Source organism: Eretmochelys imbricata, chromosome 6 (genome assembly GCF_965152235.1).
Source record: "Eretmochelys imbricata isolate rEreImb1 chromosome 6, rEreImb1.hap1, whole genome shotgun sequence".
Lineage (NCBI taxonomy): Eukaryota > Metazoa > Chordata > Testudines > Cheloniidae > Eretmochelys > Eretmochelys imbricata.
This window is the reverse complement of record NC_135577.1, coordinates 24,504,371-24,529,271: the sequence shown is the minus strand read 5'-3', so window position 1 is coordinate 24,529,271 and position 24,901 is coordinate 24,504,371. Positions and strand designations below refer to the sequence as shown.

Below are 24,901 nucleotides of genomic sequence, written 5' to 3'. Positions count from 1 at the left end.
GCAGCGGTCTTTTGTAGCCCATCAATGTTCCATTTAAACATCTGGTCCTAAATGTATCATAAAGTAAAGCGGGGTGGGGGGTTACCTCCATATATTGGGCGCCTAGGTAGACATGAAATGGATAATGATATCTTGGCCACATGAAATCATATCAAGAATGGGACAAAGTTTAACATACCTATTGCCAGTCTAGATGCAAAACCTTTAATTGCATAAATTATTTAAAACATTGTTATGCCTAAAACAATGGAAAGAGATCACCAGCTCTATGTCTTGACATAACTTGAGGTGCCTCTTTTTATAATAGCTATCCCGAAAAATGTCTGGTCTGGGGTAGAATGGTAAGAGAAAGCAATGTGGGTACGAATGGTGGATTTGCATTTTTTACTCCATGTAATACTTTGTCATGGTATGAGACCCAAGAGAGGGTTAATTTAACTCTCAATGGTTGACGGGTGCTAGTGGCCAGCCGTAGAGTAGAATCTATCAATGAAACTCTTGTGATGATATAAAGCTTCTGTCTTGTGTTCCACTTACTGTACTGTGTATCCTTGGTGATGAATGCCTGCTTAGATGACGTGCATTTAGCAGGCCAAAAGATGGGTGGAATAGATGATACATAATAGGATGGAAGCTAACTTTTAGCATACAATACACCATAACTACAGAGGTTGGCTTCTATGTCATTAACTCGTCTGCCTTATTTGGCATGGATGCATGTATTTAAACTATGCCCGTGGCTATGCACATACAGATTTATTCCAAATTGCTAGGTGGGTAGATTACAATTTCCGCTTACCAATGAGTGTGCAAATATTGCCACAGATTTCTGCTAGATGCACTTTTCACACACAATGTAACTACATGGCCCTCAATTTTCAATTCCTGTAAGTGCAGCTATTTTTATTTGATGACTGACTGACTACTGGATCATCATTCACCGGAAGCAGCTCTTCAGGCATTTCTAATGCATAAAGAACAAAGTTGAAAACAGAGAGGACCTGATAATGGGCTACAGAGAATATGTCTGAAAATAACCCCAAATCGTCTGAAAATGGCTGCTTTCTAGTAAATTAAACCTGATCTTTCCCATGTTTTGTTTTAGCAGACATAGCATCATAATGCTGGTACAGAAGAGCCTAGCCTTGGGACCCAGAATCTAGACCGCTACAGATTCTATCACTTAGAGAGCCAAAATAGTTATTCAACTGACTTAGAAAATCTGGCACTTTGCTGCTTAGGCCTTCGACAGATCTCCCTTCCCTTTAAAGCTCTGAAGGCTCAAGAGTGCTGGTGAATAAACACATAAAGAGCTCTCACGTCTGAAATGAGTTTTTAATCATTTAAAGCAAAAGAAACTACGTTAAAACTAAACAAAAGAGACTCTGTCTCTTTTGTACACAAATAAATAGAGCACAGTTACAAATGGTCAGAGAGGGCACAGAAGAGGAGGAAGTCAGAAAAGGCAAAGCATTGATTTACTCTTGGAAGATGAGACTGGTGCATAGACCCTCCTAGTACTTTTTGTGCGCCATGACTTTTCTCCCCTTCATTTCAGTATTTTCTGAATGGCCCGCTTGACACGTTGGATGGTACTCTTTTCTTCACTTTCCTTGGACTGTTCGTTGCTCTTGGAATTTTCTGAGGAGTTGGATTCTGTGCACTTAGTGCCAAGACATTCACAACGGTCCACATGCAGGTAGCGGTGCATCACAGATTTCCCATTGGGGCATTGCAGTAGAACTTGCTTCTTGCTAGTCGCTGCCTCCCTGCAGCAGGAACACTTGTGCTCCATGGAGTTGGCCTCAGCAGAGTATCTGTTTGTTAGTGTGGAAAAAGATACCATTACACTTTGCCATAAGCTGGCATGCATTAGAGAGAGAAAGAGAGAGAGTGAAATGAAGTACGATGAGCAATTTTGGTGAATAAGTTGCTGTAAGGAATTGGGAATAATATGTAAAAGGGGCCCTCTGATGGTGAGAGTTAGGGGAGCTGCTGCTTTAGCTCAGCTGGCAGAATGCTAGGTACCCAGGTTCAAGTATCATGTAGTCTGCTGTTTTAAAAACCAAGCCATCAAGGCTAGGATTTTGAAAGGGGCTTAAGGGAATTAGGCACCCAACTCCTATTGGAAGTCACTGGGAGTTGGGTGCCCAATTTCCTTAGGCTCCTTTGAAATCCCTGCCCCAAACCATTTAAGTTAGATACTTTCTGTTCACAGCAGATCAGATGTAGTGTAGCCAGCTTCAATATAACCCTCCCTGCATCATCCTTCCAATGAAACCAGCCCTAACCATCCTATAAGGATCAGCCTAACTTAGACAGTAAACTCTTTGTGTCAGGGGCCATCTTTTTATGTTTATATACAGTGGCTACCCCAAAGGGATCCTGACTGGGGCCTGTTGGTACTGCAGCAGTACAAATAAATAATCCCCATGAGGAATTTATGATTCATTTTCCACATTAACCAAAAACGGGCTTTCCTCCAGATAAGGGCTGCCAATTGTATTCAATGATAGGCTGCAAAGGATCATTCCAGTGGGAAATTCTGGTTATAGACTTAATTTGTCAGGTGGTGTTCAGGAGCTGTATTCCAGGTTTCTTGCCAGGTTTTAGCAGCTATACCTCTGGTTTCTTCAAAGTTCTCTCATTCCAGAGCAATAATACTGACTCCATTATTTCAGGAGTCACAGACAGCCCTTGAGCACGCATCCTTTCAGTTCTTTACCACACAACAAGTGTCTCCCTCTGAATCCTTCTCACAAAGTGTATTTCAATAAAGTGTCTCTCTCTCTTCCCTCCTCCCGTTATATGTTCGTCATTGGAAAGTAGCTTCTCTGCTGTTGACGTTCAGACATGGCTACCATTATGATATTTCTTGCAATGGGAATGAACTCAATGCCACATATCCAAGTTGCTCTAACACAAATGAGCTGGCTCTCGCTTTGTAGGCAATAAGAAATCAACATAGCTCTCTGGAAGCAAAGATGCAGCCCCATGTGTCCTTTTGCTTTGGACTTCATCAACCCTTCAGCCAGTTTCACCAAACCAGTTACAAATTTCAGTACTCATGAGACTGGGAGTCGAGCCAGTTCTAGCTCTTCTACCATTCTTCAGCCTGGCTATGTATTGTCCCTTTTATAGGAACAGTCTATATGTCAATTAAATTCAGCATCTCCTTGCCTGCTTCACTTTACTTACATTGAGAAGGTTCCACATGATCCTTCACATTGAGTCAGGTAGACTTTGTCCACAGAACGGCAGCCCTTATGGGTGATATGGTCCCAGATTTGGGTGACAGAACACGGTGATGGGCTTTCACGAGGTATGCCTGTGGGAGAAAAGAGTGGGAAAGCCCTTCAGTCAAATGGCTCCAAAAGCACCATGCTGCTTCATCACAGGCTGTGAGTCACTGATGCTTTGAAATAACTGTGTGTAAAACACAAAAGTAGCCAGAAAGGCCAAACACCTTAGCATTCAGCTTTAGCCCTTAAACTGTAGCTGTCTATTGATTGCCTGGAGAACAGACTATCTACTGAACATGTCCCTAATTGGAGCCGCTGAATGGCAAAGGAAATGATGAAACAAGTGAGGAAGAGAGAGAATGGTTCATTTATCATATATTGTTTAGGTTTATAGAAAATCAAAGTATGTGAGAGTGTTTGGGAGTCTGTGGAGAAAAGAGTGAAGGCTGATTAAATCAAAACAATGATTTCAGAATGATTATTTTTTGGTGCTATCAATGTTACTAGTGTCCAGATCAGTACTCAGGAGCATGTTTTGCTAAGCCACATGCAGTAGCCAGTTATTAGAGGTGTGTCAAATAAACTGCTGGCAGGAATTGTAACATACCAGCTTCCAGGGCAGAGTTTCAAACCCAAGGCCAGAAAGAAAACTCTTATAATTCTTATCTAGATATTTCTATGGCCCACTTCACTGCATTAGGCACTGAACTCAACAATTCAGAAGGGAAAGTCAGAAAACCCCCTGAAACATATAAATACAGTAGGTGAGCTACATTAGGAATGTCTTCCGATGCCATTGAGTTAGGTCCTTTCCTTCACCTGCCTTTCCTGTCTCAAAAGGCACTTTTGCTGCAAAGCCCCCTGTATGGCAGCACCGATTTATTAATAACAACAAAATCTGCTATGTGACCACATACTCAGCTAAGGCTTTTGCTGTGTAAATAATTTACTTTTCTCAGCTTAGACTGAAAGCTGCTTGGGGCAGAGTCAGCGTCTGTTCTGAGCATACTTTATATGCTCCACAAAATAACTAGTATGAATGTACTTGCATCTATTTAAATTAATATGTATTAGCAATAGCTTTCAGATAGGAAAAACCGGTCCCCATTTTGTTTAGTAGTGACTATATGAACACTGAGTAATTATACTCACATGTTTTACAGCAACCATTAGGCAGCAGCGTAACAGTGCCCTGAAAACAAATCAGAAAAAAATATGTTATCTGTATTTTGACATTTTCTGCATGCACAGTGGGGAAAAATAATTTGTTCCATGGCAGGAATTACTGGTTGAAATTGTGTGGCCTGTGTTATGCAGGTGGTCAGATTAGATGATGATGATGGTCTTTTCTGGCCTTAATATCTATGAATTCACAATGGAATCTGTTGGAATATGTAATTCTCTGAAGGAAAGGCTTGTGACATATAAAGCTCACCACTTACAAATTACTGTTTACCATGAATTGCAAGCTGTTTTGTCTGACATACCACAGTATTTCCTAATACTTTCAATAGGAAATAAGTGTGGGGTAACCCTTATTTATTGCAACCACTGTGTCTACAGGACACTCATGAAAATATGCTGTCTCATACAAACAGGATCCTGCAGATTATAGTGTGATAGGACATTATAGCCCACTACTGGTCAATTTTTAAGCCATGGGACACTAATTACCTACTATAAACCTCAGAACCCATCAATAAATATGTAGTATATGCACCATATGTCCCTTTTGTAGGATGGAAGCATGCTTCAAGTAAATTAGTACAACAAAAAATCATAACCCCCTCCCCCGGGCTTAAATTCTTATCTACTATTTCCCGGAGCCCCTCCACGCCCCTCCCCATTTGGGGCTTACGGCTTCAGCCCTGCGGGAGGAGCTAGGGCTTCGGGCTTCAGACACGGGGCATGCCAGGGCACGCCCCACAGGTTTGAAAATATTTGCCAGAGCTCCACTCCAGACAGCACCGGCTGAATTTGAGCCCCGATAATAACAGTTATAGCAGCTCCTCTGCCCAGTAGTGTCTTTTGATAGTAAGGTGGCTGGATCAAACTAAAATGCATTGCCAAAAGGGATGAGAGTGAATGTCCCAAATTTACTTACAGCTTTACAATTCTCCTCATTGAACGATGGGCAGGTAATCTCTGAGGTGGAGGAGATGAGCTGACCTTTGATCGACACACAGCTATAAACGGTGCAGTTGTTTTTTGGATCGTTTTCCATTTCACCAGGCTGTATACAAAAAGGAAATTCCACATACTCAGAAGGATTCAGAATGGGCTTAGACAGAAATCTTCCCATCTTCTGAAAAAACTCTCCTCATTTCTCAGCATAAAAATACTAGATAAATAACTGCCTTGGTTAGCAGGGTAGTGACTGTATTGTGGGGTCCCATGGGTGGAGGGGATCTTTGGAGCTCGATGTGGAATTTTCCTTGGGAAAGAAAAAAATCCCTGTGTGGGACCAAGGGATTCTGGAGATAAGGACAAATAAGTGGGTGATATTTTGATTAGGGATGATGAGTAAACTGGTAGCTATTAAATAGGAATAGCCCTTTACTCAAAAAAGGCAACACAATTGAATCATGTTCAAGCTTTTCTGGGACCTTTCCACTTCTTGGTCAAAAAAACTGCAAGAAAGGCTCTTCTCATAGTATTTCTGAGAAAGGTTGGAGATCTTATCAGATCAGGCTGTCTTCCAGATCAGAGAAATTCAGATAACTTTCTTTCAGATGAGCAGCTGAACTTTTAAATGCACATCTGAATTTAACCACTGAACCTTTCCTTTCCCCCATCACTAATTGCCATGTCTTTCCTCCCAGTTAACACTTTGAAGAATACAACAGGAATGCTACAAGTTTGGTAGACTCCTAAGAACAGCAGCACACTTACATTCAAGATGAGGACAGTGTTGTCATCCTTATTTACAACACACTTGGTCTGTACGCATTTTGGACAGCATTCCCCTTTCACATCTTTAAGTTCATATCCCTAGGAATTAAAAAAGCACTAGGTTAAAAGAAATATTTGAGAAACAAACAAAAATGTAATAGTCTGAGCACCAGATTAAGGCGCTCTGTAAAAACCCAGCTAAATAGCAGCACTGATTATGGTTTTAAGGATAATCTAGATCTGTCACATTTTCTAACAGACGGAGATCACCAGGTGAAGAGAAAAGGGATAATGAAAGTAGAAAATAAATGGAGGCAACAAAGGCATTATAATAACTACACTGTGCTTAGATGTCACTTTATCTTCAAAGCATTTTTTAAAACACGGTTAGCTAATCCTCACAACATGACTATGATGCTCATAAGTATTATTATCACCATCTTTAAGATGCAGAAAACTGATTGCCCAAGGTGAGCCAATGTCAGAGCTCGAATTAGGACCTAGGAATTCCCACTCATTTGTTTAGAACATACCTCTCTCAAGCATGGCTACTTTTCAAGAAAATGTGCATGAAAAAAAATTTTTTTTAAAGTTTGTTACTTACTGGCTGGCACACTTCAATGCACGGAATGTGCTTGCATGAGATGACATTCAGACCACTACTGTTCGATTTGTCAGTGCAGACACAAGTGTGGCACTTATCAGCAAGGACTGGGGAACCAGGCTAGATTTTTTTTAAAAAGCAAGAGTTCTGGTATTAGCAAGGCATGATGTGTATGAGAAACGTATCTCTAATATCCAATACTTCCCCCACAAACAAACATCCACTAGGGGAAACACGTCATAGACACAGAGGACAAATATTCATGCTATGCATTATGGTGCATATGAAGTGGGTAACTTAATATCTGTCTGTATTAAATAAATAAAATAATTACTGGAGCCAATAGAATTATAGGGGGTGTAAGCCAGTACAGAATGTGGCCCTTACCCATCCCTCTTTATTTGTGACAGCAAGGCCTTAATATCGTGCAGCAAAGTGCTGATGTTAAATGTGCCTTAATTTTTTAGGGATATATACATTGTGTATTAAGAACAAATCTTTATATCCATGGTGCTGCTGCTTAGAGCCAGTGCTTCATTCTCTCTTACCTGCAGCAACTTTCTCTGAAAAGTGTTACACTCTGTGTAACAGATAAACCCCTGACTACAGCTTGGGGTGGTGCGGGGAGGGGGGAAGTTGTCTCTAAAAATTAATTGTACCAAATGCAAACTGCCTCAAAGCATGTAAATTAAAGAGTGTTCTTGGGACTCAAATGTTTCTTGGGACCCATGAGTCCTTCTCATGAAGAAATGGAAACTTACCAAGTACTCAGCATTCTGAAGCACACAAACCTTCTTGGGAACTGTGAAATAAGGCAAAAGTTGTATGGTTATACATGCAAGGAAAGTGCCAAATTTTATTATCCCAGTCATGCAAATTTCCTCCACAAATAATCACAACAGAAATGTTAAAAGTGTCACCCAGATTCTCTTTTTGCAGTGCAAATTGTGCAATACATGGACACAAATATTGTAAGGTACAATTTGCACCCACAAAAGAGAAAGGCTGTCTGGTTTGAATATCTATAGCCCAGGTTTTACAGCCGAGGATGTCCACTGGACAGTTGCAAACTGTTTTCTGATATGTTTAGTTGGAACTATCCAGGAATGGTCATCTGCTTTTCCTATCGCTAAAGTTCATAGGGACAATTTCTTATGGGAGGACTCAAGACCCAGTCAACAATCCCACTATTCTTACATAGGCATATAACCAGAAATATTTGACCTGACCAGGGTGAGCTATCTCTCATCCACCTTGCACTACCATTTTCGCAGCTACTACTTGGGCTCGCCCATGGTAGCAACCTAGAATCTAAGCCTGGTTTTGTTGCCTCCTCCGAAAGAGAAGCATACAGTGTTGGCTACCAAGTTTAATGCTCAAGCAATACTGACTGTTCTCATATATTTAAAAGTGACTTACCACACTCATATGTAGGACAGCACTTGCCAGGGGGAATATCGCCAACAAGTTCGTAACCCAGTTTACATTTAGGAGGGATGGTTGTGCAAAAGGTCACATTGCATCCTGCAAAGGGAAAAAGCCAAGAGAAATGTAAAATACCGGCTACAGAGAGAAATACGCCACTTGGCCGGGCTCAGTCCAAGCATTTAGCTGGCCTGGGCTTCACAGACTAATCTCAATTAATTAAACACAAATGAATAATGCAACCATTATTGCAAAAGAAAGTCTGAGGGGCAGTAGGGTGCTGTAAATGAAGCAAAAGGGGAACTTACTGCAGGAAGTTATGTTGCAGCAGATGTTGGCAGGATTGACTTCAGTGACCTCGTAAAAGCCTTCGTCACTGCAGCTTGGTTTATCCTCTTGCTCTGAACATTTGAGGGGCTCACAGACAATGCCACTTCCACCCTCCAGGCAAATGCAATTCTTACAGTCAGACTCAAACCTTTCCCCAAACTGTCGTTAAAGAAAGAGAAGAAAGCAATTAAATGAATAGTTAGTGAAGAGAAAAAAAACATAAATCTGTTGTTTTCAGTGGGCTGTCCTGTGTGTTTAAGTGTAAGTATGTGTACATGTACGTGTTAGGAGGGAGCAGAATGGAATTATAAATTAACTATTTTGTAGTCTGGAAACTGATCATCAGGAGCTGTCTAAAGACAATATCTCCCACTAATGTATAAGTCAAGCTGAGATAAATATAAATCAAGGATTTTCAAAATTCCACTCACCTACCAAATAAGTGTATGGATGAAAACCTGGGAGTCTTTACAAAACAGGACTGGTATGGAGGAGAAACAAAATACTTGCAATGGCAAAGCAAATGTGTAACATACCTCTCTAGGTTCATTGTCTGGTCCAACACACCCTGCAAATAGAGCAAAATAAATCTCCATTACCACTGATATGATGACAGGTAGCCAGATTCAGAACTATATTGTATAAATGACCTGACAACAACAAAAATGAAATGCAATACATTTAAATATGGTAACACAACCTACCACAGATTTTTACACAGACATCCACACCATCACCATAAGGTATTGTTCCCTCAGGACAGAAGCAGCCTTCCACGTGACTGGTTTGATTTTGTGCAACTTGGCTGTACAAGACAAAAAAGACCACCATTATCATCAATGACACACAGTGGAAGGTTGGCCAAATATATTTTATCCAGAAATATATGGGCAAAAGAAACTGCGTATGTGACATTTACAGATTGTAAATCATCCTGATTCTAATCTTAGTTTATTCCACTATACAGTATTTGATTCAGCTGTATGAGAGGATACCAGGGCAGATACAATGATAACCAGTTAAAGGCTGTCTCAAAGATTTCTATTTTAAATCAAGATTGTTAAATTGGATATTCCTCACTTCTCTGTAGATTATCTATCAGTGGGTAGTTGCATGGGACCTGACTGGCAGGAAAGTTACTATTTACCTTGACTTGCAGGTCACCTCTTCAATAGGACCACATGCTTTGTATACTTTGTGTGATGGGCACTCAAGAGCTTGAATGGAAGAAATACAGAGAAAGAAATATTTCAGCAAGACCATCATAAGCAGGTCCAGCAAGTGTACACCTTTGACAATCTTCAAACAAACATTGGAAACAAATAAATTTAAAAATATGTCACACTCATTCAATAACATTGCAGGTCTGACTGAGAACCATAACAACCAAGAAACTCAGACTTAAGAGGGAAAAATCCATCCATAGCCCCTCCCGCAAGTAGACAGGTATTGCAGGGCCTCTGGGTGGTAGGTGATTTTACATTAAGTAACATATGCAAAGCACATCCCCATCCTGTTGTGCCAGGGTAAGGACAGGATTTGACCTTCTGAATACAAATACTTTTGTTTGCTAGGGTTTCTTAGAGCCACATTTTCGAAGATAGGAATGCCCCCACACTGCACCAGCAAAAAAAAGTTGGTCTCCCATTAAATATGTAAATGCACCCATTGTGCCTGCAAAATCCACATACTGGGCACACAGGCATTTGCTCAAACAGATGTAGAGCATTTCACTCACAATGAGAACACATGCATTTTTACAGGCTCATCTATTTCCCCCATCTTTGAAATCTGGCCTGTAAAATTATTTCAACAAAGCTTTTGGTGTTTATTACAGTCATTAGAGACTTGGAGAGCCAAGTAACCCATTAACGGAAGGGGAACTGAAATAGACCCTACAACCAATAGTTCGAGTTAAATGGCAGAAAAATGTCTCTACTTACGGCAGGTATCATGGGTATGTCCTCTCCAATCAACACAGACACCCTGGTCAGCGCAGACGGCAGCGTAGCTTTGCAAACTTGCACACTCCAATTTAGAGGTGGGAACAGCACAACTGTCAAAAACGCAGGCTGCATAGAAGTGGTCAGGGTTGACAAAGGGATGGCATGCTTTGAACGGGCTAGAAGCAGAAACATGTATCATTATTAGTTACTGAATGATCCGTGCTCAGTTTAATATGCTGTATGTCATATTTTAGCATGATGGGAGGTTTGAACAGGACTCATCAATGATAGACCAACATTTCGCTGGAGTGCAGCCTTCCAACACACTTAGACCTTAATCTTTAGACTATCCACCCACTACTCTCTTTCCAAAATACTGCTTCCCACCTAGTAGCTGGAGGAATATAATTGAGCGTTGCCATGAATTAGAGTTGTGGATAAGACTTGGTTGGACATTTCCTCTTTTTGAAGCCACATCCTGAAACTCAAGCATGAGATCCCTTTGGGATCTTCAGGGGACCTACATCTACTGCTGAGAGAGCATGGTAGAGGAGCAAAGTGGAAAGGGATGGAGAAGACCAAGGGAGCCCAGAAGAGTATGAGAGGGCCAAAGAATCATTAAAGAAGGCTGAAAGGCAGTGAGCAAGTTGCAAAGATTAAAACAGATTAGGAGGGAAGCTAGAGAGAATGGAAAAGAGGGAATGGAAGAGAGAGAAGGAGCAGAAGCAGCTGCAAGAGACGATGAAGCAACAGCAAATATTTGCATTTCAGATTGCCCCTGAATTCCAAAATTAAAGGTCTGTACACACTTCTAGTATATTTACCCTTCTTTAATGAGCTTGCAGAGATCAGATGGTTTGCAGGGTGGTGGGGTGATAGGAGGTGCCTTTGTAGGTGGGGATGGAAAGCAGTGTGGCTTTTCAGGGTCTTTAATCACCCAATGATCTGCCATGGTTTCACAGTTATTTATGATCTCTCCACCTGGTAACATGCAGTCATCTGCTGTGTTGTTGGTACAAGTGCCTAAAATTGACAACAGGAAGAAGAATTCACACACAAATCTTCACTATCAAATAATCATTGTACTTCCATCCATCACAGAGAACCAGCAACACATCTCTCTTACTGCCAGAGCTTACATTTAACTTTTTGTATTTCATTCTAAAAGTAGAAAAATAGATCCTCACCGCACTGTCCTTGGGTGTTGTTGCCAAACCTCTGGTAGGGCAATCTAATTGAGAAAGCCAATCCATTGTAGGTTACGTTTACCTCAAGTCTAGAAATGTCCACTACATGATTTATGCCTGACTTAAAGACTCTCACGCCGTATTTTTCATAAGGTGTAGCCACTTCCTTATTGTTTACCGTCACCTAATGTGTAAAGGAAAACGGAGAAGAGACATTTTGTATGATGTTAATAAAAACTATCTATCAATCATTAACTTACATTGGAGATACAATATAAAGGAAAGTAATGTTATGTTTATGTCTCAGAGCTTCCTTGCTTTCTATTTCTAATGAGCTATATGTTTTTGCACATGTGACTGAAATGTTGAACTCTCTCTCTAAGGCCCAATGAAGGGGTACATCAGCCTGGGGATACATTTGCAGAATTTTGGAGAAATGAGGATGGAATTTAGAATGCAGCCCCCCTTAAATGTAATAGGAGATGCCTGCTAAATTTTCACTGCACCTGAGCTGAAATTTTCTCTCTCTCCCCAAAATGCTCCAAAGAAAGGGAAACCTTTGATCTACATTTGTACAAAAATGGAATTGAATGAAATATGGGGAGAATTTTTTTATCATTTACTAGTTCAAAACAAGGTGGTGGGCCTAGTGAAGCAATTCTCAAACTATGGGGTGGTGCAGGAATATGTCAAGGGAGGTCCGTGGGGAGGGGGTTGTTGTTTGTTTTTTAAGAGCTTGTGCTGTCAGCCCTGGGTGGCTGGTGCTTGTGCGGAAGGACTGTGCACAGCTGAGAGGCGGGGATAAAGGGGACAGCCAGAGCCCCACCGCCCAAGCTCAGGCTCCTGCCTTATCAATCCCTCACTGGGAAGGAGCCCATGCTCAGGCTCTCCTCCTGCCCCCCCTCCCATCCCTTACATGGAGGTACTGTGGATCAGGCTTTCAGCCCTGGGGCAGCAGGGCTGCGCCTGTCAGCAGCAGTGCAGAAGTAAGGCTGGCAATGGGGCACTAAGTCTGCGGTGAAAAGGGATAACAAACATCACTTTTCACATTGCCTTCCGCACTTCTGCACTGCTACACCTTTACTTCTAAGTCTGCTGTGAAAAGTGATATTGACGAAAATCACTTTTCCTGTTGCCACCCTGACTTCTGTGCTGGTGCAGTGTTTCCTTCAGAGCTGGGTGCCTGGCCAGCAGCTGCTGCTGTCCACTCTGCCTTCAGAGCTGGGTGCCTGGCCAGCAGCTGCTGCTGTCCACTCTGCCTTCAGAGCTGGGTGCCTGGCCAGCAGCCAAATGTGGTCTTTTGTTCAAACCCCAAAAAGATCCAATGCCCTCCCGCAATCACTCCCTCAATTCTGCTTTACAAGGACAATGGGATGATCCTTGCTCATTGGAAACCCTTTGATCTACTATAACATTTATTCCTTTAGGCTGTTATCTACATTAAAATCCTTAAAAGTCATAATACAGTATTCCATTTTATGTTGTCAGCTAAAATGGATTCTTCCTATAATCCATGTTTTGAATGGTCAGGGGATTGTAAAGATCTGAGTTTAGAAAAGGGGATGAGGGGGATGATCTCTTTCTATATGCAGATGAAGTAGTGTTCCTATAAAACTCCTTCAAAGCAACCCACAGAACAAATATTCCATTTTCCTAACATTGCTGCCAAAGTTATCAGCTTTGAGTGCCACTAGCGTATAAAGATGTGAATCTGATTAAGTGAGGGCAGTTGTAGCTGTATATCAATACCAATCTGAGCATGTACATTTGGTTTATTAGTCACTTTCCAATACCTGTATTTGGAAAGGAAACATTCTGAGAGTCTTTATGCGCACTTCCTGGGTCTCGTGTCTCACGATGAGTGTGCGTGGACAGGACACTCTGTCCCGTGCATCGCAGTGATAATTGTCAATGTAGACTCCAAAGTTGTCAATCTTTTTGTTAATCTCTTCCACCAGGACATACGTACAATTCCCTTGGTAGCTATAGTACTGTCCATCAAATGTCACATAATGTGGGTCTCCCCAGCCAGTGCAATAGCCTACCGAGAGAATGAGAGTTAGTTTAGCTGTGTATGGTGACATATGAAAGCAGAGCTAGACTATGAATAAAGTCTTTAGTAAGTGGAAGACCAATATACCCTACTAGCATTGGAGTCAAATAGGAACGAGAGAACCTGGATGAAGCGCACTATAGATAAGTATAGAGAATTAATCTAAAACCTCAGTTGGACCCAAACTGGAACTTTTTCATATTTAAAGAAGCTGAACTGTTTCTTTTTATGTTTGTTTGTTTCTTTCTTTCTATGTTTACATTTTTCATTTCCTGGATCTCCAGATTTCAGACAGGACGTCAAACAGAAATACCAAAAATTCTCTGAAAGAGGCTTTCTTGTGCTATTTCCTACCAAGTTGAAATCAGTAAGTGCCATTACTCTCACAAGTAGGCCTGTACTTGTGAGAGTTTCCGGATCAAAGATTTCAAGATCATTTCAAGCAGCTGTCTCAGGATCCAAATTCAGCAGCTTGGACCCATCTTTAACGTAATCATATAGGGCCACATTCCACCACTCTTCTCCTGCCATGTAGTACCATATGCCGAATTATTTTGATGGGACTACTCGTGTAGTGAACTACCAGTTGACATGAGTAATTAAGTGGTATCATCAGGTCTGTATAGATGACATCATAAAAAAAATTGCCAGAGCCAAACAATTGGAAGAACAAAATCTGAATGCATTTTTTCATTGTTAACCTTAATTTATATCAAGGGTTCATACATATTAATTTGTAATTGAATAATTCAAATAATTTAATAGAATAAAAAGCTAAAATGAAAGACTGAAGAATATAGCATTTCATGAAACATTGGTAAAAGCAAGTGCTGTGGCAGAGCTGGGGGGCACCCAGGACTAAGCTAGCAAGTGGTACTACAGTTAAGACTGAATTGCGTTGCTAGGGATATGAAGGGCTAAACTTGCACAGCACTTGCCCCCACTACAAATAGTGTAGCTCTTGTAACTATTATTGTCTCCATCAGAGATAAAAATATCCTTCAAACTATATACTCACAGTCACACTGCCACTGCGGACAGCATTCACCCTGCACCAGCACAGGAGAGAGCCCATTGGTACAATTGGGCTTAGGAGGAAGTTCACATTCAGTCGTAACCAGGTACCATGTGTTGTTAGAATGGCATATTGCCTTGGTGCAGTTACATGGCCAGTAGCTTTCACCTGGCTGGATTTAAGACAGAAGAAGAGGGGGGTGGAAGGTGAGATCTACAATGAAGCAATCAGACTAATAAACAAAAAATTGATTTCTGGATATTTTACACAGCTTTATATTCCCAACATCTTTATTCCAAACAAATATCTGAAAGTGAGAATAAAGCACGCCATTCAGCACTGTCATCAAGGTCTGTAAAATGAGATTGCTGCATTGATAATTATTAACTGTAAAGGATTTATTATGAGCACTATGCCAGTCACCAAGGTTTTATTCTGATTTCCCTTCCCTGGGTCACAGTGTAAAACAGCAGCTGCACCGGAGGTATTGACAACTAATAGTCTTTTTGGAAAGATTATCATCAGTCAGCCAATAGATGGATCCAAAATTATTTTGTATGTCACATTTCACAAGCAAAAAGTAAAGGTGCAGGTGAATATGCCGTGCCTGTAAAAACTTTGTACACTTTAATAAGTCTTTAGTGCAGTGATTCCAACCTTGTGCTACTAGAGGCAAATACACCCTTTCAGAGCACTTCATGAGGCACGACCTAAATTTGTTTGATTTGAGCTCCTCTTGCTATCCCTGGCTTCAGAAGCCTGCTGATCAGAGGAGTGGTCCCCATGCAACTGATGCATGCAAGGTAGAACACAGTGGCAAAAAGAAAATGGACTGGCATTGCCAAGACCCCTCTTTGGCCCTACAAGAAGTGCCTCAAGTTTCTTTCCAGCTGGAATTATAAATGGAAAAAGAATGGAGTAACACGCCCCTTCCCAGAACAAAGAGCCAAAATGGAGGGGAGATCTGATCATATAAAATAGAATCATAGTGAGACACAAAGTAATTCTGGTGCAATGTTCTGAGATGTTCACCTCCATGCATCATGATAATACAGGATGATGTTATATTGTCAGTATATCATAGCATGGTTATTTTTGTCTCTCTGCAACTGCATTGGTGATGAAGAGGATCTCCGTCTCTAAAAGGCTGCGCACCACTGTTTTAGAGTAAGACATTTTCAACTGCTTAGGAGAGAGCAGCCATGAGCTACAGATTGAAAAGTTACTGGGTCAAATCCAGAAAGGGGCTGGGCTATTGACTTCCATGGGAGTTCCAGGTTTTAACACATTCTCTGTGCCATTCAGAATATGGTTCATTGAATCTGACCAAAACTACTGTTCATGACTGATTTGGGTTGGTAGATGAGTTAATATTTTGGCATAATCATTCTGACAAACACTAGAAAGATAAAGAGGAAGGGATGGAATGTGGAATTTGCTGCTGGTAAGAGACTTTTTGGTCACTCTTTCACAAAAGCTCCTTCACAGTATGACAAAGCTCTGCACTGTGATATGATCCCTTGAAGAAATGCCACTTGAGAGCTTAAGTTCAAAGAATGTTATGATGTCTGAGCTACCATAATGAGAGAAAGAGTCACCGAGTGCCATGACAATAGCCAAGAAATTAATATGACATAGATGGAAAAATCTTTATATACCCAGCATAATAGAGGATCACTATGTTAATGAATGAATTAAAATATCACGAGATAGCATCCTCCAAATTGCACATATAGTAGTACAACTTGGTCTCCTTTCATAGATATATAATAAAAATGTGAAATATACTTACTGGAATGATAGTATTATTAGGTAACTCACATCCGTATGGGACGGTAGTAGTTGCTATGGTAGTGGTGGTGGTAGGTGTCGTCGTCTGTGGGGTAGTCGTTACTGTAGTGGTGGTGGTGGTGGTAGGTGTCGTCGTCTCTGAGGTGGTTGTTTCAGTGGTGGTGGTGGTAGGTGTCGTCGTCTGTGGGGTAGTCGTTACTGTAGTGGTGGTGGTGGTGGTAGGTGTCGTCGTCTCTGAGGTGGTTGTTTCAGTGGTGGTGGTGGTAGGTGTCGTCGTCTGTGGGGTAGTCGTTACTGTAGTGGTGGTGGTAGGTGTCGTCGTCTCTGAAGTGGTTGTTTCTGTGGTGGAAGGTGTCGTCGTCTGTGGGGTAGTCGTTACTGTAGTGGTGGTGGTAGGTGTCGTCGTCTCTGAAGTGGTTGTTTCTGTGGTGGAAGGTGTCGTCGTCTGTGGGGTAGTCGTTACTGTAGTGGTGGTGGTCGTGGTAGGTGTCGTCGTCTCTGAGGTGGTTGTTTCAGTGGTGGTGGTGGTAGGTGTTGTCGTCTGTGGGGTAGTCGTTACTGTAGTGGTGGTGGTGGTGGTAGGTGTCGTCGTCTCTGAGGTAGTTGTTTCTGTGGTGGTGGTGACAGGTGTCGTTGTCTCTGAGGTGGTTGTTTCCATGGTGGTGGTGGTGGTAGGTGTCGTTGTCTCTGAGGTGGTTGTTTCCGTGGTGGTGGTGGTAGGTGTCGTTGTCTCTGAGGTGGTTGTTTCCGTGGTGGTGGTGGTAGGTGTCGTTGTCTCTGAGGTGGTAGTTTCCGTGGTGGTGGCGGTGGTGGTGGTAGGTGTCGTTGTCTCTGAGGTGGTTGTTTCCGTGGTGGTGGTGGTGGTGGTGGTGGTAGGTGTCGTTGTCTCTGAGGTGGTTGTTTCCGTGGTGGTGGTGGTGGTAGGTGTCGTTGTCTCTGAGGTGGTTGTTTCCGTGGTGGTGGTGGTGGTGGTGGTAGGTGTCGTTGTCTCTGAGGTGGTTGTTTCCGTGGTGGTGGTGGTGGTAGGTGTCGTTGTCTCTGAGGTGGTTGTTTCCGTGGTGGTGGTGGTGGTGGTGGTAGGTGTCGTTGTCTCTGAGGTGGTTGTTTCCGTGGTGGTGGTGGTGGTAGGTGTCGTTGTCTCTGAGGTGGTAGTTTCCGTGGTAGTGGTGGTGGTGGTGGTAGGTGTCGTTGTCTCTGAGGTGGTTGTTTCTGTGGTGGTGGTGGTGGTGGTGGTAGGTGTCGTTGTCTCTGAGGTGGTTGTTTCCGTGGTGGTGGTGGTGGTGGTAGGTGTCGTTGTCTCTGAGGTGGTAGTTTCCGTGGTAGTGGTGGTGGTGGTGGTAGGTGTCGTTGACTCTGAGGTGGTTGTTTCTGTGGTGGTGGTGGTGATGGTGGTGGTAGGTGTCGTTGTCTCTGGGGTAGGTGTTGCTGTGGTGGTGGCAGAAGGGAATTCAGATGTAAATATCCAAATCATTGGTAAAAAAAATGACTATAGAAATACATATGCTACTCTTACCACATTACTTCTTGTGATAACGATCTCTTTTACAGTAGGTACCCTGAATCCAAACTATGCTAAGTGACATAAATATGGTTTGTACAGAGCAGTGCTACATCCTGGATTCTTAAAATTGTATCTCAGATTCACATAGGCTGTGTCTTTCGTATAAGAATATCAGTGTTATTCACTAGAATTCACCATAGGAATGGTGGAATCAAGGATTGCATATATTTAGGAAAAGGACAAATATGATAATTATTATGCATATCCAATGAGGCAGCAATCAGTCCTTCCACTCAAGCCTTACATGTGGGAGACATAGAAGAATAATAGATATTAACTCCTTTGCTCATGAGCAGCTCAGCATCACTTGCCTAAATAGCAGTCATGGGAATTGCTCTGTGCACTATTCAATACCTGTTTCATCCTTCTGAGCTTTGGAGGGACAGGTATGGAACCAGCTTACACAGGAGTTAGGGACTTAACATGCCTCTTATTCCCATGTAAACCGCGGCCAGGATTTGTTCTAAGTAGTAATATGCGTCTCTATTATAGTATTACTAAATCTCAAAAAAACCTTGTTTCAAATCAATTGGCAATAGATAGCTTTAAAATATCAATTACATTTAAATTAACACATGGAAGGACATCTAAGACTACATGTATAATGTTCAAAAATGACATTTTTCCTGTTGATGCTATATGTCGTGTAATATTTTGTTAGAAATTCTGGAAGGCTAAACAGAGATGAACCCATTAAATAAATCTTTGATGTTAGCACAATTCTGACTGTAGCCTCTGTATCCACTCTACCATATCTGAATCGTTAATGATGGTTACCTGTGGCTAATGAGAATCACGAAAGCTTATGCTTAAATAAATTTGTTAGTCTCTAAGGTGCCACAAGTCCTCCGTTTCTTTTTGAGAATCACATGAACACCTATAGAATTTTGTTGTTATCATTAAGTGTGGGCAGTGATCATTCAATACTTACCTGTTGAAGTGCTGATTTTGGTTGTAGTAGTTGATGTTGGGATAGTGCTAGTTGTAGTGGTTGTCAGGGTGGTAGTTGGAGACTCAGTGGTGGTGGAGGCTGTGGGGGTTGAGGACTCAGTAGTCGTTGGAGTGGTAGGTGTAGATGTGGAGCAAACTGATAAGCAGCAGTAAACACTGATCTCATAATTGTAGCATATTGGAATCAGGCTCTCGACTTGGTCTTTATTATTACAGGTAAGCCCAGTGGAAACATTACATTGCACTTTTTGTCCTAAATCTTCAATGGGGACATCAGGGAGTTTCTGAGCTCTGCATGAAATATTTTGTGGTTTCTCACATATTGCTGAGGCGTTCCATGCTCTGATTTTCTCATAGGTTTCATCATCACCTTTATCTTCACCATATTCTGGGACACTGACACTAATCCAGGAAGACCACCAACAATATTCATACATAGGTGTACATGGTGCTGCAAGACAACAATGGAACACAGAATTTAGAAAGAAGAGAAACATGCATGACATGGTAGTGAGGTAAGCAGTGCTGAGAGTGATGCACTGGATGTACATTGGTCCAAAACAAATAACTACTGCAACCTACAAAGATTTGACATGAGAGCAGGATTATGATCTCATCTACACCAGTTTAAGTCACAAGTGTTTCAATTCAAGTCAATGGAGGTAAACTAGTCTAAAAATAGTGCAAATGTGAATAGGCTGGGAATGTGCTAAATTGGTGTTTCTTATGCACGGAAAACGATATAGCATGAACAGTTACATGTAAGAGTAGAATGGTAGAAGGAAGAAGATCAAGTAGGCACTTCCTACTTTATCTGACACCCTCCTGTTACTAGCTTTTCCAGCCACTTGCATCTGATGGAAATGATACAAGGCGGCGGGGGGGAGGGGGAAGGGGAAGGAAAGCAGATGTAAGTATCCCAATTATTTATAAAACAAATTTAACTGTAGTAAATACATTCGCCTCCCCTCTCTCACACACAGTTTTCTGAGATAATAACCTGTCTGAGAGAACCCAAAATTTGCTAAGTTGTATAAAATATAGACTGTAGAGAATGTCCCTCATTACAACACAAAGGATTCTATCCTAATCACTAAAGACAGAGCAATTGCAGCAGTGGCGCAAGGGTGCAACCTGGCTGGACTCCGCAGATGCATTCTGGCTGCCTCAACTGGAAAGCCTCTGGGCTTCTCGAGGAGAACATGGCAGACTGGAGGACACAAAACCCTTGGAAAGGGTGCAGCATCTGTTGCTTATGTGCAGCCCTGCTCCAATGAACTGTGCAAGAGATGCAGAACAGCAGAGCCATGTTCTCCTCCACTTTGGGATATGCCCAATGTCACTGATAGTATTAGATACCCAGGTCCTTGCGACATGGTTCTCTTTTTGCCCAGATGTGTAAGGGATCTCAGTCCCGCCACCCCTCCTTCCACCTTTGTGCACTTTTGAAGGGCTAATCGCAATCTAGGGAGAAAGGAAGTTCTTTGACACCCCCACAGCAACAGTGAACCAGAGACTGTAGCACCATACAAAGTAAATAAGAGCAAAGGGAGCCTTACCTCACCTTGCCCCGTCTAACCTCCTACAAAATTCCTGCATTGGTTAGTCACAATAAAAATCCTTGCACTCTTCTCAAGGAGCAATATGAGCTCATCCTCACTCTGCATGTACTATTTTCTAGATTCTTAAAATTCCACCTTTTCTACCTGGAGGTTGTATCTTTTTTATAGGAACATCAGTACTATTCACTGGAATTGACACCATAGGACAGAAAACTCCCTCTAGGACTGGTGGAATCGAGGGCTGCATATATAGAGGAATACATGCAAATATGATAAATATTAGGCATATCTGGGAATGCAGTAATCACTCATCCCACCCAAGCCTTACATGTGGGAGAGACATAGTAACAATAGTTAGCTGACCAGTCTTGGGCAGGAACACTGTGTGTATACTTATATTAACTCCTTAGCCCATGAGTAACTCACTATCACCTGCCTACAAAGCAGCCCCAGAGAAGCTCTGCACACTCTTTAATACCAGTTTCAGCCTCCTGAAGTTTGGTGGGACAGATATGAAACCAGTTCACACAGGAGTAAGGGTCTTAATATGCCCCTTACTCCCACGTAAACCAGGGGCAGGATTTGTTCCAATTGAAAATACAAGTCGCTATAATTTTATTCTTAAGCCTCAAAAAATACCTTGTTCAAAATCAATTGGCAATACATATTTTTTAAAAATATCAATTACATTTAAGTTAGCAGGTGGAAGGGTATCTTGGCCAAAATGTATATTGTTGAAATAAAAGAAGATGGGGGAGTTTTTTCCAGTTGATGCTATATTTCATATGATTTTTTGTTAGAAATTCTGGAAGGCTAAACAGAGATGAACACAGTAAATAAATCTCTGCTGTTAGGGTTCTTCTGTTTATAGCTTCCATGTCGATCTTACTATATCTTAATTTTTACTGATGGTTACCTTTGGTTAATGAGAATCACGTCAACACTTAAAGATTGTTATTCTTATCATTAACTATGGGCAGTTATTCTTCAGTTCATACCTACTGAAGTACTGGCTGTGTTTCCTGATGTAGCACTTGATCGTGGCATGGTGGTAGCTGTAGTGGTTGAAGGCTTAGTGGTGTTAGTTGAAGTAGTTGTTGGTGTTGGGGTTGGAGTGAGTGTCGGATGCTTAGTCGTGCTAGTTGTCAGGGTGGTGGTTGGAATGGGTGTTGGGGGCTCAGTGCTGATAGTGGTTGTTGGTGTGATTGTGGGGGTGGTTGGTATGGGGATTGGAGGCTCAGTGTTAGTTGTGGGTGTGGGGGTTATGGGTTCATTGGTAGTTGTGGTGGTGAGTGTGGGGGTTTGGTGAAATTGTCATTGTGGCTGTGGGGGTTGGAAACTCAATGTTGTGTTGGTGGGTGTGTGGGTTGGTGGATTGGTGGTAGCTATGGGTGTGAGGATTGGGGGCTCTTTGGTTGCTGTACTTGGGGCTGAAGGCTCAGTGGTAGTTTTGAGTGGAGGGTTGGGGGGCTGGTGGTAGGTGTACTGGTCAGCACTGGGGGCTTTGTGGTCATTGGAGTGGTAGTTGTAATTGTGGTGCATTGTGGCCAGCAGCAGTATTTGCTGATCTCTTAATTGAGGCAGACGGGTATTGGAATCAGGCCCCCTGGGACTTGGTCTTTATTATTACAGATAATCTCAGTGAAAACAACACATTGCACTTTTTGTCCTAAACTACAATGGAGGTGACAGGGAATTCCTGAGCTCTCCATGAAATATTCAGTGGGTTCTCATATATCGCTGAGGAGTTCCACACTGTGATTTTTTTTCATAGGTTTCTAATAATCATTTTCTGGGCCATGTAAAAATATCAAAGATTTGCCTTTCAGGGAGATGCCGGCTCTCTTACACCAGCCTTTACATCATCACTGATTAAGGCCTAGAGTTTTATGTGTATCATAGCTGGTTACACCAGGTCTAAAGTTGTCTGACTGTTTAAAAGCAAGCTTTTTGTTTGCCACTTAATTCATAAAATGCAAGGATGAAATACACACGTACACACACATATTCTTTTACCATTCTAAAATGAAAATGTATCTCTTTTTCTTTCTTGTCCCTTATTTTCTACCTACCATGTTTCACAATGAGGAGCTTCGTAATAAAGAAACTTACTTGTAGAGGTTGAAGAGGTTGTGGTGGTAACTGCAATGGAAAAATAATAGTATCACCACAAGAGTTCCAGAGGAATGAAAACAGTAGCTAAAATCCCACCAACATTCAGTTCAGGATTTTTGTCCAAGACACTAAGGGCACCTTCCATCAGTGCACCAGCCCCAAAGATTTACAGCACTTGCTTCAGACTCCCAGCTGTGACCTTGGGATTCAGGAACATTTTCATAATGGTGAGACCATCAGTCACACCAATATCTGAGGTTCCCCGCATTGAAGGATAGAGCAACATCTAATATTTCAAAACTTTCTTAGTTCAGCATGATAAAACCATGCAAAAGCATAGTTATAAACAGTTGTAAGAAGCCAAATTTCTATGCAATCTATCTGTAAAACTCTTACCTGGGGTAGTCGTTGCTGTGGTGATGGTGGTGGTAGTTGTTGTCTCTGAGGTGGTTGTTTCCGTGGTGGTGGTGGTGGTAGGTGTCGTTGTCTCTGAGGTGGTTGTTTCCGTGGTGGTGGTGGTGGTAGGTGTCGTTGTCTCTGAGGTGGTTGTTTCCGTGGTGGTGGTGGTGGTAGGTGTCGTTGTCTCTGAGGTGGTTGTTTCCGTGGTGGTGGTGGTGGTAGGTGTCGTTGTCTCTGAGGTGGTTGTTTCCGTGGTGGTGGTGGTGGTAGGTGTCGTTGTCTCTGAGGTGGTTGTTTCCGTGGTGGTGGTGGTGGTAGGTGTCGTTGTCTCTGAGGTGGTTGTTTCCGTGGTGGTGGTGGTGGTAGGTGTCGTTGTCTCTGAGGTGGTAGTTTCCGTGGTGGTGGTGGTGGTAGGTGTCGTTGTCTCTGAGGTGGTAGTTTCCGTGGTAGTGGTGGTGGTGGTGGTAGGTGTCGTTGTCTCTGAGGTGGTTGTTTCCGTGGTGGTGGTGGTGGTAGGTGTCGTTGTCTCTGAGGTGGTAGTTTCCGTGGTAGTGGTGGTGGTGGTGGTAGGTGTCGTTGACTCTGAGGTGGTTGTTTCTGTGGTGGTGGTGGTGATGGTGGTGGTAGGTGTCGTTGTCTCTGGGGTAGGTGTTGCTGTGGTGGTGGCAGAAGGGAATTCAGATGTAAATATCCAAATCATTGGTAAAAAAAATGACTATAGAAATACATATGCTACTCTTACCACATTACTTCTTGTGATAACGATCTCTTTTACAGTAGGTACCCTGAATCCAAACTATGCTAAGTGACATAAATATGGTTTGTACAGAGCAGTGCTACATCCTGGATTCTTAAAATTGTATCTCAGATTCACATAGGCTGTGTCTTTCGTATAAGAATATCAGTGTTATTCACTAGAATTCACCATAGGAATGGTGGAATCAAGGATTGCATATATTTAGGAAAAGGACAAATGTGATAATTATTATGCATATCCAATGAGGCAGCAATCAGTCCTTCCACTCAAGCCTTACATGTGGGAGACATAGAAGAATAATAGATATTAACTCCTTTGCTCATGAGCAGCTCAGCATCACTTGCCTAAATAGCAGTCATGGGAATTGCTCTGTGCACTATTCAATACCTGTTTCATCCTTCTGAGCTTTGGAGGGACAGGTATGGAACCAGCTTACACAGGAGTTAGGGACTTAACATGCCTCTTATTCCCATGTAAACCGTGGCCAGGATTTGTTCTAAGTAGTAATATGCGTCTCTATTATAGTATTACTAAATCTCAAAAAAACCTTGTTTCAAATCAATTGGCAATAGATAGCTTTAAAATATCAATTACATTTAAATTAACACATGGAAGGACATCTAAGACTACATGTATAATGTTCAAAAATGACATTTTTCCTGTTGATGCTATATGTCGTGTAATATTTTGTTAGAAATTCTGGAAGGCTAAACAGAGATGAACCCATTAAATAAATCTTTGATGTTAGCACAATTCTGACTGTAGCCTCTGTATCCACCCTACCATATCTGAATCGTTAATGATGGTTACCTGTGGCTAATGAGAATCACGAAAGCTTATGCTTAAATAAATTTGTTAGTCTCTAAGGTGCCACAAGTCCTCCGTTTCTTTTTGAGAATCACATGAACACCTATAGAATTTTGTTGTTATCATTAAGTGTGGGCAGTGATCATTCAATACTTACCTGTTGAAGTGCTGATTTTGGTTGTAGTAGTTGATGTTGGGATAGTGCTAGTTGTAGTGGTTGTCAGGGTGGTAGTTGGAGACTCAGTGGTGGTGGAGGCTGTGGGG

The 24,901-nt window shown here is 42.0% G+C and overlaps 1 protein-coding gene across 1 annotated transcript in view; it reads right to left on the bottom strand.

Annotated features, from left to right (window-relative positions):
- Window positions 1-1,549: 1,549 nt before the first annotated feature.
- MUC2 (mucin 2, oligomeric mucus/gel-forming) overlaps window positions 1,550-24,901 on the bottom strand; it is a 67,493-nt gene continuing 44,141 nt past the window's right edge. The window contains 20 exon segments of the mRNA XM_077819942.1: window positions 1,550-1,817; window positions 3,199-3,328; window positions 4,395-4,434; window positions 5,347-5,475; window positions 6,135-6,233; window positions 6,739-6,858; window positions 7,500-7,540; window positions 8,158-8,262; window positions 8,472-8,652; window positions 9,030-9,061; window positions 9,198-9,298; window positions 9,641-9,710; window positions 10,437-10,615; window positions 11,264-11,462; window positions 11,627-11,810; window positions 13,420-13,667; window positions 14,698-14,866; window positions 16,487-17,910; window positions 18,978-19,448; window positions 23,071-23,721. Of these exon segments, the coding sequence (XP_077676068.1) occupies window positions 1,550-1,817; window positions 3,199-3,328; window positions 4,395-4,434; window positions 5,347-5,475; window positions 6,135-6,233; window positions 6,739-6,858; window positions 7,500-7,540; window positions 8,158-8,262; window positions 8,472-8,652; window positions 9,030-9,061; window positions 9,198-9,298; window positions 9,641-9,710; window positions 10,437-10,615; window positions 11,264-11,462; window positions 11,627-11,810; window positions 13,420-13,667; window positions 14,698-14,866; window positions 16,487-17,910; window positions 18,978-19,448; window positions 23,071-23,721 (4,841 nt within the window).